At 38.4% G+C, this 12,509-nt stretch overlaps 1 protein-coding gene across 1 annotated transcript in view; it reads left to right on the plus strand.

Annotated features, from left to right (window-relative positions):
* Positions 1-12,083, plus strand: part of nexmifb (neurite extension and migration factor b) — a 57,411-nt gene extending 45,328 nt beyond the window's left edge. The window contains exons 2-3 of the mRNA XM_027135555.2: positions 540-664; positions 3,715-12,083. Coding sequence (XP_026991356.2) covers positions 589-664; positions 3,715-7,730 — 4,092 coding nt within the window. The 5' untranslated portion in view covers positions 540-588 and the 3' untranslated portion in view covers positions 7,731-12,083. The remainder of the gene's footprint in view (positions 1-539; positions 665-3,714) is intronic.
* The last annotated feature ends 426 nt before the right edge of the window (positions 12,084-12,509 follow it).

Below are 12,509 nucleotides of genomic sequence, written 5' to 3' on the forward strand. Positions count from 1 at the left end.
AATGCACAGTGCAAACTGTATTATTTCAGCCCTGTGGCTGACTTCTCTGCTCATAAACCTCTGCTCACGTCCATTTTTTTCTATAAGCACAATCTCTTCATCTCCATTTTTTATAACCATCCTATTGCTACAGCTGACCTGACTTTTTATATGTAATGGCTAGACCTCAGTCCTCCAGTTCATGTTAATTTGACACATTAGGAGGTGAAGGTTCCCAGCTGCTTTATTTATAATAAATTGAAATCTATATTTAAATGGCAACGCTCCTAGGGTTAACAGCTATGATATCAAGTTGAAATAGATTGGAACATGTTTTAGTGTGTTACCTTGGTGATGGTAGATACATATTTACAAAACTTAAGATAATACTGCAAGTGACTCAGGCATGTTACAGTAAAAAACTAAAGTTAAACAAATTAATTAAATAATAAACTCTTTTTACTCTCAAACAATAGCTTATTTACATAGTTGCCAGAGTAGCCAAAGGACATGTTCACTAAGAAAATGATATGTCAAGTCCTGTTTGCTTCTCTATATAGGTGGGACAGTGAAGATGATGCACAAGCGGAGTGACGCCCTATCTCATTGATGGATGTCCTAAAGGAGACCGGTCTCCTTGTGCCAGCTTTGAATTCAGTGCAGACTAATGCATTGGACCAGACTGGTAAGACAAAAAAATTACTCTGATTAGAAACATCTCATATGTGACACTTAATACGCAGTTTTTCTCATGACCAAATTAGCATTTAGCTCTGTGCCATCTATGAGCCCAAAGGCAAAGTCTTAGCTTTGTGTCTATTCTGGATGATTGTGGCTATTGCTCTTTTGTTAAATGAAGAACAAAAAATAAATAAGCTTTGAGGCAGTGCAGCTCCCATGACATTCCACTTTCTCCTGCCTAGATTTATCTTATTGTGACATTAGTCTCTAGTCTTAGCTCACTGGCTCCCTTGTTCACCTGGCATACAGTGATATGCTCCAGTGCAGGTAGCGTCTCTATGCCAGGACTATAAGCCTGTCAGGCTTTAGTTTATCATGAGCAGCCCCTTACTTGATTCCAGATGAGGGATTTGGAGCTAAGTACTGAGCCAACCCCACTGTCATAGTCGTAAAGATAAGTACTGGAACTGCAAGTCCTCACCCTGACCAAGTGAAAAACAGCATCCCTGAACTCTGGATCCAAGAGGACCGGTGATGAATCGTACTCCAATAAGTCGGCACTCATTTACTAAAATCTGGTGTGGATAAATCGATCTTTCGCCACCATTCACAAATGCCAGAGGCCATTAAGGACCAGACTGGCAGCTGCTTTAACAAATGCTGCTAGTTGCTTACTCACATGTCCTCTACACCCCTGGAATTTAAGTGCTTTGGTGTTGTGTAGTGCAGGATGAGAAAACGAGGGAGATACTGGAAATGTCAAAAAAGAAAACAGTGTTAGTTCACTGCAGATTTCATTTCACGTCTGTTGTGCAAAGTTATTGGGAAATTGCCAACATGATTTTAATTTGTGCCAGCTGTAGACGTCCTGCTGACATCTCAGAATGTATTCACATTTGTAAATATTTCAGCGTAAGAAGATGGGGTAAGGTTTGTGAGCACCCGAGTTATAATGCTTTAAATGCCTGTTGGTTTGTGTTGACATGCTTAATTTTTGTCCAAATTCAAATCATTGAAAGAGAAACTTGCTTTACTAAATACAAGCATATAAGCAAGGACCTTCATCCTGCCAATTGAAAACAGGCAGGCATGTGGTCATTTATTCACAGAGCTATCTGGCAGAAACCATCCTGGCCTGGTGATTGGAGACTGACTACAAATTGCAAATGCCTGGGGATGCCACCACCAGCCTGGATCCAGACCATTTTAATAAACCAGCAATATTTAGTTCTGTGCACGTGTGGCATTAGATAGAGTATTTAATTAAATCCTAACAGTGAAATAAGGTTTAAATTGTTCACCTTACTGTGTGTCTAGCGTAAACTGTGTTGGCAATGTAAGGCTCAGGACATTGTAACCTATTGCCAAAATTCAGGGTAACACCATATGCTGCTTTATGTCTGACTAGAGACTGTAAAAAAAATTACACAGTTGTAGAACATACACTGATATTCATAGAATAAAAAATAACAACTGTTTCAAAAACCTATTTTTTTATTTATTTTTTTATGTAAACTCTTAAATGTTTCAGCTATTTGAGAGCAAGCAAAAATATGTGATGCTAGTTCCCTCTCACCCTCCAGTGTCAGAACCAATTAGTGAGCTTCTGTCAACTCCCAGTGATACTCTGCTCCACAGCTTGGCAGAAAGAGGAGCAGTCGGCTGTTGGAACAGCTGAGGATTCTGGACGAACATGCAAAGTCGAGTCCAATACATAACAACTAAAACTGTTACATTAGATGAATTGTCACGAACATGGATTGCATTTCATTGTGTAAAAGAATAAAATGGAGTACAGTTCGTGGTCTTGAAAGAGGAAAAAATATTTTTATAGTTTTAACACAGTGTTCATGAAAAAAGGGTGGATGTATTATATCTGCCAGCTTTCAAAGCTCAAGAAGATTTGGCTGTAGATCCTGTTGAAAATAAGGCCATTATCTATGACCAGTGCTCAGAGATGTTCAAGTCAAGTCAAATGTCAACAAGCTTTTATTGTCATTTCAACTATATATAGCTGATGCAGTACACAGTGAAATGAGACAATGTTTCTCCAGGACCATGGTGCTACATAAAACAAAGACAGAGCCACATAGAACAACACAGAGCTAAGGACTTAAGTAAGTTAGTAGCAACGTAAAGTGCATCCGAGCAACCTGGTGCAAACATTGCAAGACAAAACGATACAAAACACTACAAAACAATACACAAAAGGCAGTTACGTAAATGTACATAAATTACATTTACATTCCAAAATGAGCAGGGCAAAAGTGAAAATGTCAAAGAAAATCATCATGAGTCAACATAAGGAAGAAAACTTGACAGGAACCTGATACTGGATAGTGGGATTATAAATTGATAGTGGGATGTTACTTCTTCACAACTATATAGTATCAACTCAATACAAAGTGTGTTTAAAGGAATTAAGCATGTTTTTATACGGATCCCCTGATAAGCACGAGAAAGTCTTTTTTTTTTATTACTACAGCAGGTTAAAGGTACAATTACATTGTTGGAACCTTTGTTGTTTTTGTGTTTTCACACTGGTTTAGGACATGACCATCTTTCAAAACAAACTCTTTTCATCATGTTCCTGGTATTTTCATCATATTTGTCCATGCGTGGTCATTGATGGTTGGATGATTGTTTTGCTTGCTCTCATACAACCATCTGTTTTCAGATGGACCAAAAGTTGTTTCATCCTAAAGGAGGATCCTAAAGTCTTTGTGTTCATTGTCATACTAGAACATGTTTTGGCCCTTTAGTTTAACTGAAGCGAAATCTTAGTGCTATAGCAAACAAATACTCTTCAGACAATTGTGTGTTTCCAAATGGCAACAGTTGACGCACCATATATACTGTAGGCATGATAGTCAGGTGTCCATATTGGTCATACTGTATACTTTTGGCCATATTGTGTACAAAGAAATATGTCCTTATATTGATTCAATGATTAAACTTTTTTGATTATGTTTTCTGATCAAATAATGTTGTTGTTTCTTTGTCATATCTTTATTATGTGGTGCTGATATTCTGTTTTTTTCTTTCCTTGTGTAGGATCATGTGAGCTGAGAGGTAATCTAAAGCTGTATGCTGCTTCAGATAACACCTTTCCCCTATCCTCCTCAGTTGCTGTATTGAGTGCCCAGAGAGGTGGTTCAGATGGCCACAGAGTAGCACTGGCCTTAAGAGAGTATTGCCTCACAAGCCCACCCTCACCACATACTCAAACTGAGGCTCCTGAGCAGCCTACTGATGAGTCCAGCAGCTGTGCCATATCCCTCACAGCTTGCGTTACCAAGGATGTAAATCCCTGGTCCCTGTCAGAGGAAAGTAATAAACCACCCCTTACCATTATGGAGCCAATGGGCATATCTGGGATGACAGAGGACTGCCTAATCCAGCAAAGCCGCCCTTGCCTGGGCTGTATCATTGAGACCAAGGATGCACTGGATAATGAGCCCATTATCAACCTGAAAATGACGGACATGAACCGTGAGTATGATGCTTGCTCCATCGCCAACATGCAGTGTATGGGCCTCAGTGAAACAGGCAGTTGCTCAGAGCAGCTTCTGGATGACCAGCTTTTGAGCTTTCCCATGCCCAAATCCCAGTTGGGTGAGAAAAAGAATTTAGATAAATCAGAAAATGACCCAGACCAGACATCCAGAAATATGTATGAAGGACTTCTGCTGGACAAATGCAATGGAGAGGATGGTCTGCTCCCCACTTCAAATCAGGACTGGGGTTACATCGAGTCTTTTATCAGTGAGAGCAAAATGGAATTACTGGACCTATGTTCAAGAAACGAGCTCTCCGTAAATCTTTTCTCAGAGGAGGATGTGGATAACTATATGTTTGACGACGATGATGATTCTGCCTTGAGCAGTGACATGTGCTCATTGAAAATCCGCTATGAGTCTTTCCAGGACAACATGAGGGAAAAGACAAATGTTCTGCAGGAGGAAACACAGTTTAACTTTTTTCCCAGTGTTCTGGTAAACTCTACAAAAAGTGCTGACAGTGTGGTAAAGAAGAGTGCAGATGAGCTCTTACCTAAACCTGAAGACCTTGCACTCGAGAATGAACATAAAGAAAATGACAGTGAAAGCTCCTTAGAGAGGGCATCGGATTACAGTCCAAAAATGAACTACTTTATTGATTCTAGCAACTCCACTGAAGACTCAGAAGACTATAGTGATGACAGCTCTAGCACTGGGTCTTCCATTGACACTTTTCATGAGAGCAAAGATAGAAATATATTTTCACAAAAGAATGTTTGCTCTTCTAATCCACTAAACTACGGATTAAGAGCGAAAAGAAAAGTCAGGTACAGTGATGACTACCTTTATGATGTTGATTCCATTGAAAGTGAAAAAAACAATGAAAAGCGTGAACAGGCGCCTTCTGGTCCAAGACAGGAAGAGGATGATGACTGGTGCCCTAAAAAGAGAAGAAAATCTTCTCGCAAAGAGCCACCTGTGATAATTAAATATATAATTGTCAACAGGTTCAAAGGGGAAAAATGCATGTGTGTAAAGCTAGGCAAAACTGATCCAACAGTCACGACAATAAGTTTAAATGAGAACGCAATTAATAAATATGAAAAACTGGCTCCTCTGAAGGATTTTTGGCAGAAGAAACAGAGGGAGCATGAAGAACAGATTAGACTGCATGCAGATCAACACTTACAGAATCAACCATTTAGTTCTAGACATCCTAAAAGGAAACACAAACTAGCAAACAGACTTAGGTTTCAGAGAATTCGAGCTGTGCTGCAATCACCCCACAAGCAGTCTTACTCTGATGTGAGGCAGGAATCTGGGTCTAAAGAAGAGACAGCTTCCACAGCAAGGCCATTAACAATATCAAACCCCACTTGTTCGAATACATTGTCATTGGACCAAGATGACATCATACCCACTGTTACCCCAAAGAGCAGATCACAAGAGAGGGAGGAGAGGAGAATAGGGAATAAAATGGTCAGAATCCGGAAATTCAAAAGTGAAGCAAGACTCAGAAGTGAGAAACTGAAAAAAATCGAAGAGAACAGTAAAAGCAAGACAAACAACACTGAAACATGTGCTGTGACAGAAAACAAGGACACTCTTGGAGGTGGGAACCAAACAGAGATCAACTCATCTGCACACAGTCCTCAGAGCCATACAGCTGAGACCACTGAAAAAGTAGTTTTCATGTCTAACACCTGCTCATATAACAAAGCTACGTCATCTGATGATGTGGCTGCAGGAATGTCTGTTATTCCTGGAGGCTATCTGCAGACATTGTTGGAAGCATCTGAATCCTTGGGTGGCTCTGGTGGCTCTTTTTTCTCTCAGCAGAACAACAATACCAGGCAACAATCTCTGGGTATCTCATTGGAAGAGCAGCAGTTTGCTTCTCTTCAGCTTGCCCAAAGCTGTGTACTCTCCCCACCTTCTGAATCAGAACTCCAACAGTCTCCTCAGAACTGCCCCAGTCTCACCCAAATGTGGCACACCCAGCTTGATCCAAATCAGCATTTCACTACGGATATCCCTGAGGCAGCGGTTTTGACAGAGGCTCCCAACAACTTCCCTACTACCATGCCGATATCAGAGAACCTGGCAGTTCCAGGGTACAGTCAGTTGGGGTTGGATACCAACAGAATGCTTTATGAAAAAAATTACATGCCTGAGCAAACACTGCCACCTGAATCAGATTTCCAAGTATGTCAAGTTCCCAGTGTGGAAGGCCAGCTACAGTTTCAAAGAGGGACACTGCACAGTGACAATGGAAGGCTCATAAGTTTTGACTCAGTTGGCTCATTGTCAGCTACTTCCAGCAATTACAGCTCTCTAAGTCTCAAATCTTGTGAGAAAGATGGCGAGAATGATGTGAACGAGAACTTTCTGGCCCACTGTAGTCCCAAACTGGTGATTCAGCAGAGCATTGATGCAATCACACCACTGAGGGAGTCAACAGACTTGCTGGATATCTCCAATTTCACTCCAGATAAATTCAGACATGCATCACTGTCAGAGCTCTCACCTCCTGAGACACCCAACTTGTCACCGCAGGTCACATGGCGGGAGTTGAAGATAATGGGAAATCCTAAGGTTCTACAGAATGGGTCTGAGCTGACATTGGAGGGTGCTCAAGAGGTCAAATGGAATTGCAGTATGATAGAACACCAAGAACACATGGGTGGATTTGCAGTAGATAGCCACCAGTATCAGTTGAACAGTTCTAATAATGACAACCATATAAGCTTGGAAAAAAAGTCAATGAATGAAACTGACTTTGATGAGCAAGGTGCTGACCTGATCAGCGGGAAAAAAGGCTCAAAGAGGAAAAGCAGCAACAAGCAAACTTCAGGACAAAGTGCTAAAAAAAGCAAAGCATCCAAACCAAAAGCTGCAAAGAGCGAGAAGGTCAAGACCCCACGACAGAATTCAAGAGCATCCAAAAAGCTTAAAGCCTTATTGGATGAAAAAGCTAAAGGACAGCTCGGGGACTCAAAGTGTATGACACACCAGCTGACAGAAAGCAGCTCTGAGGACTGGACAGGAATTGGTTGGTCAGAGACCAACAGTTACACAGATGACCAGCGAGAGTTTGAAGAGCCATCCAACATCCTTTCTAACATAGTATCAGGGATGGCTGAAGTGCAGCGTTTCATGATGACCTCTATTGAGCCAATATGGGGCCCTGCAACAGACATCTGCTTACCCTCAGAGGCAAATAGTCTAAAGTTAAAGACTCTCAAAATCCTGGCAGGTACCTCATCTGAGCCCAAGAAAAAAGGTACTGTGTCTGCTGAAGGTACAAAAGGCAAGAAAGGAGGGGGAAAATGTGGCAAAAATCAAGCCAAGTTCAATGCCTCTCATCCCCTTTTCCCCCAATTGGCTCTGGGCTGTAACATCTTTGATAAGTCTAATCTTGGGGTACCAGGCATAAATGGACCTGCACACAAAAAAATGTACCGCCACAAAACCAGTGCAAAATTCCCTCGCATCGAAAACCTAAAAGGCAAGCGAGCTGACCCAAATAAGGACATAGCATTGATGACCTCATTTGAAAAACTGAGGTAATATTTTGTAACTAGCTGCTGATGCACGTTCCTCACTTTCCCCCACTTCCTGCTCAGCCCTTAATCCCTGGCAAACACGCACAGACTCAAAGCCAGCGATGCATGGAAATTACCCTTGACCCAACCTCCTTATTTTGGCCCTCTGAAGAAGATATAGATATCTTGCATGAGAAACTACATGTACTTACAAACTACCTATTGAGTGATTGTGCAAGGCTTGACTGAGATTTTAACCTACCATGGCTGCATTTTCTTCATGCTTTTGCAATTTTTCCTTGTAGTTGTTTTGGTTCTTTTTGTCTGAAGATACAAAAAAAAAAACCCTTCATAAATGCAATGTGTCTTCTTGGGAGCCATTTTGAAAAGTTAAATTTGCTACCCTAAACGTGTTATTATACTTCTTTGTTTGAAACGTAGCTATTTGGATAAAAATGCTGTTGTGTAGAGTAAGCTCCCCGATTAGGTTTTGTATGCAAATCAGGATAACCTTATCTTGCGTTCTCCCCCATACTGTCTGACTTTTTCAATTCAAAATGCTCATCCTGCTCTCTTGGATAAGCAACATCCTTTGTAGGCCCTAAAAACATCAATAGCACATATTGGGACCATTTTGTATCAAAGACATATCAGATTTACATTTTGTCCTATTTTTTTGTACTGATGGCATGGAATTATAATTTTCATTTTTATGCTTTTACTATGCTTTTACAGGAGTATTACTGGAACTTATCTTAGAGGGACATTTTTAAGCCATGGAAAATCACTTTTTTGGTGTCCCTGTACAGAAATGCACTATTTAATGACAACACAAATTCTAAAGATCAATGTGCCAAATGTAAACTCTGTGCAAATTTATTTCATATAAATACTGGCTGTTGAATTTACTACTCATAAGATTTTTGGTCGTACCCTTTCAAGACTGTGAGAGTTAACATTCCAGATTTTTCCTAGATTGTGAAGAGCACCTGCAGCTGACAGTGGTACATAGCCACTCACATAACCAAAACAACAAGACCGAACTGTCTTCTTTCCACTGACTTGCCAAAATCAATTTACCTCAGCATTATGTGTCTTTGAAAATAAAGACAAACAAGGAATGATGAAAATCACATCAGAAGATATGGACACTGTCCCTTCTGAGCAATGAAGGACACCATACTGACATTTAAGGCTAAGCACGGTAATGACTATGTGATTCTTTTTACTCAAATTCATGGGAATGCCTGTTTCAGGTTATTTTAAATGAGTGCTGAAATCAAAAGGAATACCTTTGGAGAAATTCACATAATTCACATGTGTGAAGGTTAAGTAAAGATGAAAATGTACAAAAATCTCAAATGCAACGGTATGATTAAAATGTTTGGTATTCATATTCTACTTCAGGAACTACATGGACAAAAAAAAAAACACATAATGGAAGCTTATGACCACTAATTTTTGAAGGTCCAAATTGGTCCATGTTGTATTGATACTTGAAATAATTTCCTACATAATAAGTATGTATGTAGGAAATTATTTCAAGTATCAATACAATAATCATTATTGTGTGATTATTGTGTGTCAAGACAATAATCTGCTCAGTTAGACAGAGAGATACACTTTTAAGAAATTTCTTGAAAATGATTAAGCTAAATGGTAGCACAATGGGTGGCACTGCTGTCGTTCAGCCCCAAGGTCCTGGGTTTTCTTCTGAGCTCGCGTCATTGTCTATATGGAGTTTTGTTTAGGTATATAGGAGTTCTTTCTATCCCTTCAAAAGCGTGCAGGTAGGCAAATTGGTGACACCAAATTGCTACAGGGTGTGAATCTGCATGCATGACACCCTCTATCTTCTTGTTATTTTTTAAAAGTTTTGGGGATTTACACATTATCAATGTTTTACACAGCAAACTGTGCAGGGTGGAATATGTAGAAAGCTTGAAGTGGGTTGGTTAAAAATGTAGTTTGAACACACACACACGCATATATATACAGTATATAGCCAACAGTATCGGTCAAGGTGTCTGAGAACTTGGGCATTCATTTTGCCTTTATTGGTTGATAATAATTGGTTATCATAAATGTCTACTGCTTATTAGCAAAATTAACAGTATTCCACAGCAAACAAAGACCTGTTGCCTCTGAAGTATGTAAGGCATTTAAGGTCCACAAATTTGTTGTATCTGAATTAAATTTTCCTTACTTTGCATATCACATGTCTAACAGTGGTACAGAAATAATTACAGTATCTTGCAATTACATGGTCATTATCATCTATAAATTATTTACGTATCATCTGAATGGAACATCTGAATGGAAATATTTGTGCACTAGGTGTTGGTATAAATAGGCCAATTGGGCTTGGTCTGGAATTTGAACTATGAATGTTTCACTCATAAATGATTAATGTTCAAATATCTTGTGTATTGGCCAACTAAGCCAAGAACCAGGACCTGTTGCTACATATATACAAATATATTCACTAATATCATGTCGGGGGAGTACAAAAATGAAACCTTGACCTTGACTTATCCTTTTACACCCACCAGCCAATTAGGGAAACCTGTACACCTGTTTATTCATGCAATTATCCAATCAGCCAATCAGGTTGGAGCATAATGGAGTGTAATGCATAAACAGGTTAATAGCTTAGTTAATGTTGACATATTTGCAAATTCTTTAGTTTTTCAAATGTTTATTCTGTCTGGCCCCAAAAAGCCAAGGTTAAAGTCAATCATATATTTGATGTGAATATTAACTGCAACTCTTGACCAGTATCATGATTTTACAACTTCCACTGCTGCCACATGATTGGATAATTGCATGGATATAGTTGTTTCTATTAAAATGGGTGGTGAGTATATGTGTATGACACTGTATTTACCACATTTGATTTAAAAGTAAGTAATATTCTAGAAAATATTTGGAGGGACAAGGGATATGGAAAATGCCTTAATGCCTAAAAAGTATTCTCATTCATTACTGCAACATTTCAACATAACATTTTTTTGCTCAGTTTTGCCCTGTGTCCTTTTGCCTCTCTACATTCTGTCTAGCATGCCATAATTAAGGACCAGGACATGCTGGTGATGGAAAAAACTGCACATGGGCTGCCATGCCCTCTTGCCTGCCTTCTTTCATTTCTGCCTATTTTCAATTGAATGTATTTCTTTGAGATTTGTACAGTGTGCCACTGTTGAGCTGCCTCTTCTTACTGGTGCTAAGAAAGCAAATGTTCTCCTCCCTGATATGACTATATCTAAATATATATAGTTATAAACAAGAGAAAATTCTAATCCTCTCTTTATGAATGTATAATATATGGTTATGTTTGATGTATCCACACCATAATTATTTGACGTTAATTGGATTACTTTTTGACTGAAAAGATTATTGAGCTTTATAAATATTGTCTAGAGTTGATTCTAGAGGGATTCTTAACAAACTCTTGACACAAAAAATACTGTATATTTTTCTCCGTGCCAATTTGTAACATATTTTGTAAGTGTATATTTTTCTTAGAAAGTGCTGTGAAGTATTAGTATGTGTGAGTAACCTTTTTTGTGCCTATGCAGGCAGTGGAAAGGATGATAATAAAAAGGTTTCTGGTTTTAAAAACCAAAATATCGAGTAACCTAAAAAAAAAACATTATCGACATTTTTGTTGGGAGTTTTGTACGACGAAATTGACCTTGTTGTGGGAGTATTGTGTTATTGTGGAAAAACACAAATACATAATTGAAGAAAAATGAAGACAAAAATCTAATTTGTGAACTATTTGCTGTTTTTTAGATTTTTTCATGTAAATTATTCTAGTATTTTTTGGTTTATGTTGTAACTGTTGCAAAAGTTTTAAATATTTGTGAACCCGCCTGTATGGTGACAATGTAATATTGGTAATTTGCTGAGTTTTTGTAATAATGTTTATGGAGTAAATATACAAATTAAAATGAGATTTTGAATGCTGCTTTTGGAAATTGTCAACATTTGTCCTGTCACTATTTTTTTTAGCTGCCCAACTCTTTTTAGTTGCTTGACTTGAAGATTTGAACCATGGCAGTTCTCATGCTGTTCTTAATCACAGGCCTAATGAACATTTGTTACGTGGGTGCACTGTATGCCGTTTTTTCATTTTCCTTGTCTGCAGCATTTAGAATTAAATAGGCAGTTCTTGATCTCCAGAACACTTCCACTCTGCTCATTTAACACAAATTTGTAACTTCTCAGGTCAACATCTGTCTAAACTAAAAAGTTGAAAACAACTTTTGTATTTAAGATTATTGTGTAGGCTTGTGCCTATTCTGATTGATTATAAATTACTTCTATTTCTACCAGCCATCCAATGACTTTATTTTACTCCATTTCTTGATTAGCAAAACTCATAGTCCTTAAACACATATATATAATTAAATATGAATGTGTTTCTGTTATTTCTATGAGTCATTATATATTGTTTTTTTCTGCTTCTGTAAATCTGCATATTGTAAATCAGATTATGAAACTAACACACTGCAGACTTACATGCTTAAAACTTTTTGGACATCCTCTCATGACCCAGACGTTTGTATCAGCTACATAAAATATGCGGTCCTGAATATACCCAGTGCCTTGCATAAATATTTGCCCATGTGATCTTTTCAACATTTTGTAGTGTCAAAGCTTGGAAGTCAAAAAGACTTTACTGGGATTTTGCCATTTGATGTAAATAATATTTCTAACATTTAAAGGTGCAATATATTACAGATTAGTAAAACAAAAAAGCAAAAAAAAAAAAGTTTGCTTCACATTTGATTCCTCATAT

This window comes from Tachysurus fulvidraco, chromosome 17, assembly GCF_022655615.1.
Source record: "Tachysurus fulvidraco isolate hzauxx_2018 chromosome 17, HZAU_PFXX_2.0, whole genome shotgun sequence".
Lineage (NCBI taxonomy): Eukaryota > Metazoa > Chordata > Actinopteri > Siluriformes > Bagridae > Tachysurus > Tachysurus fulvidraco.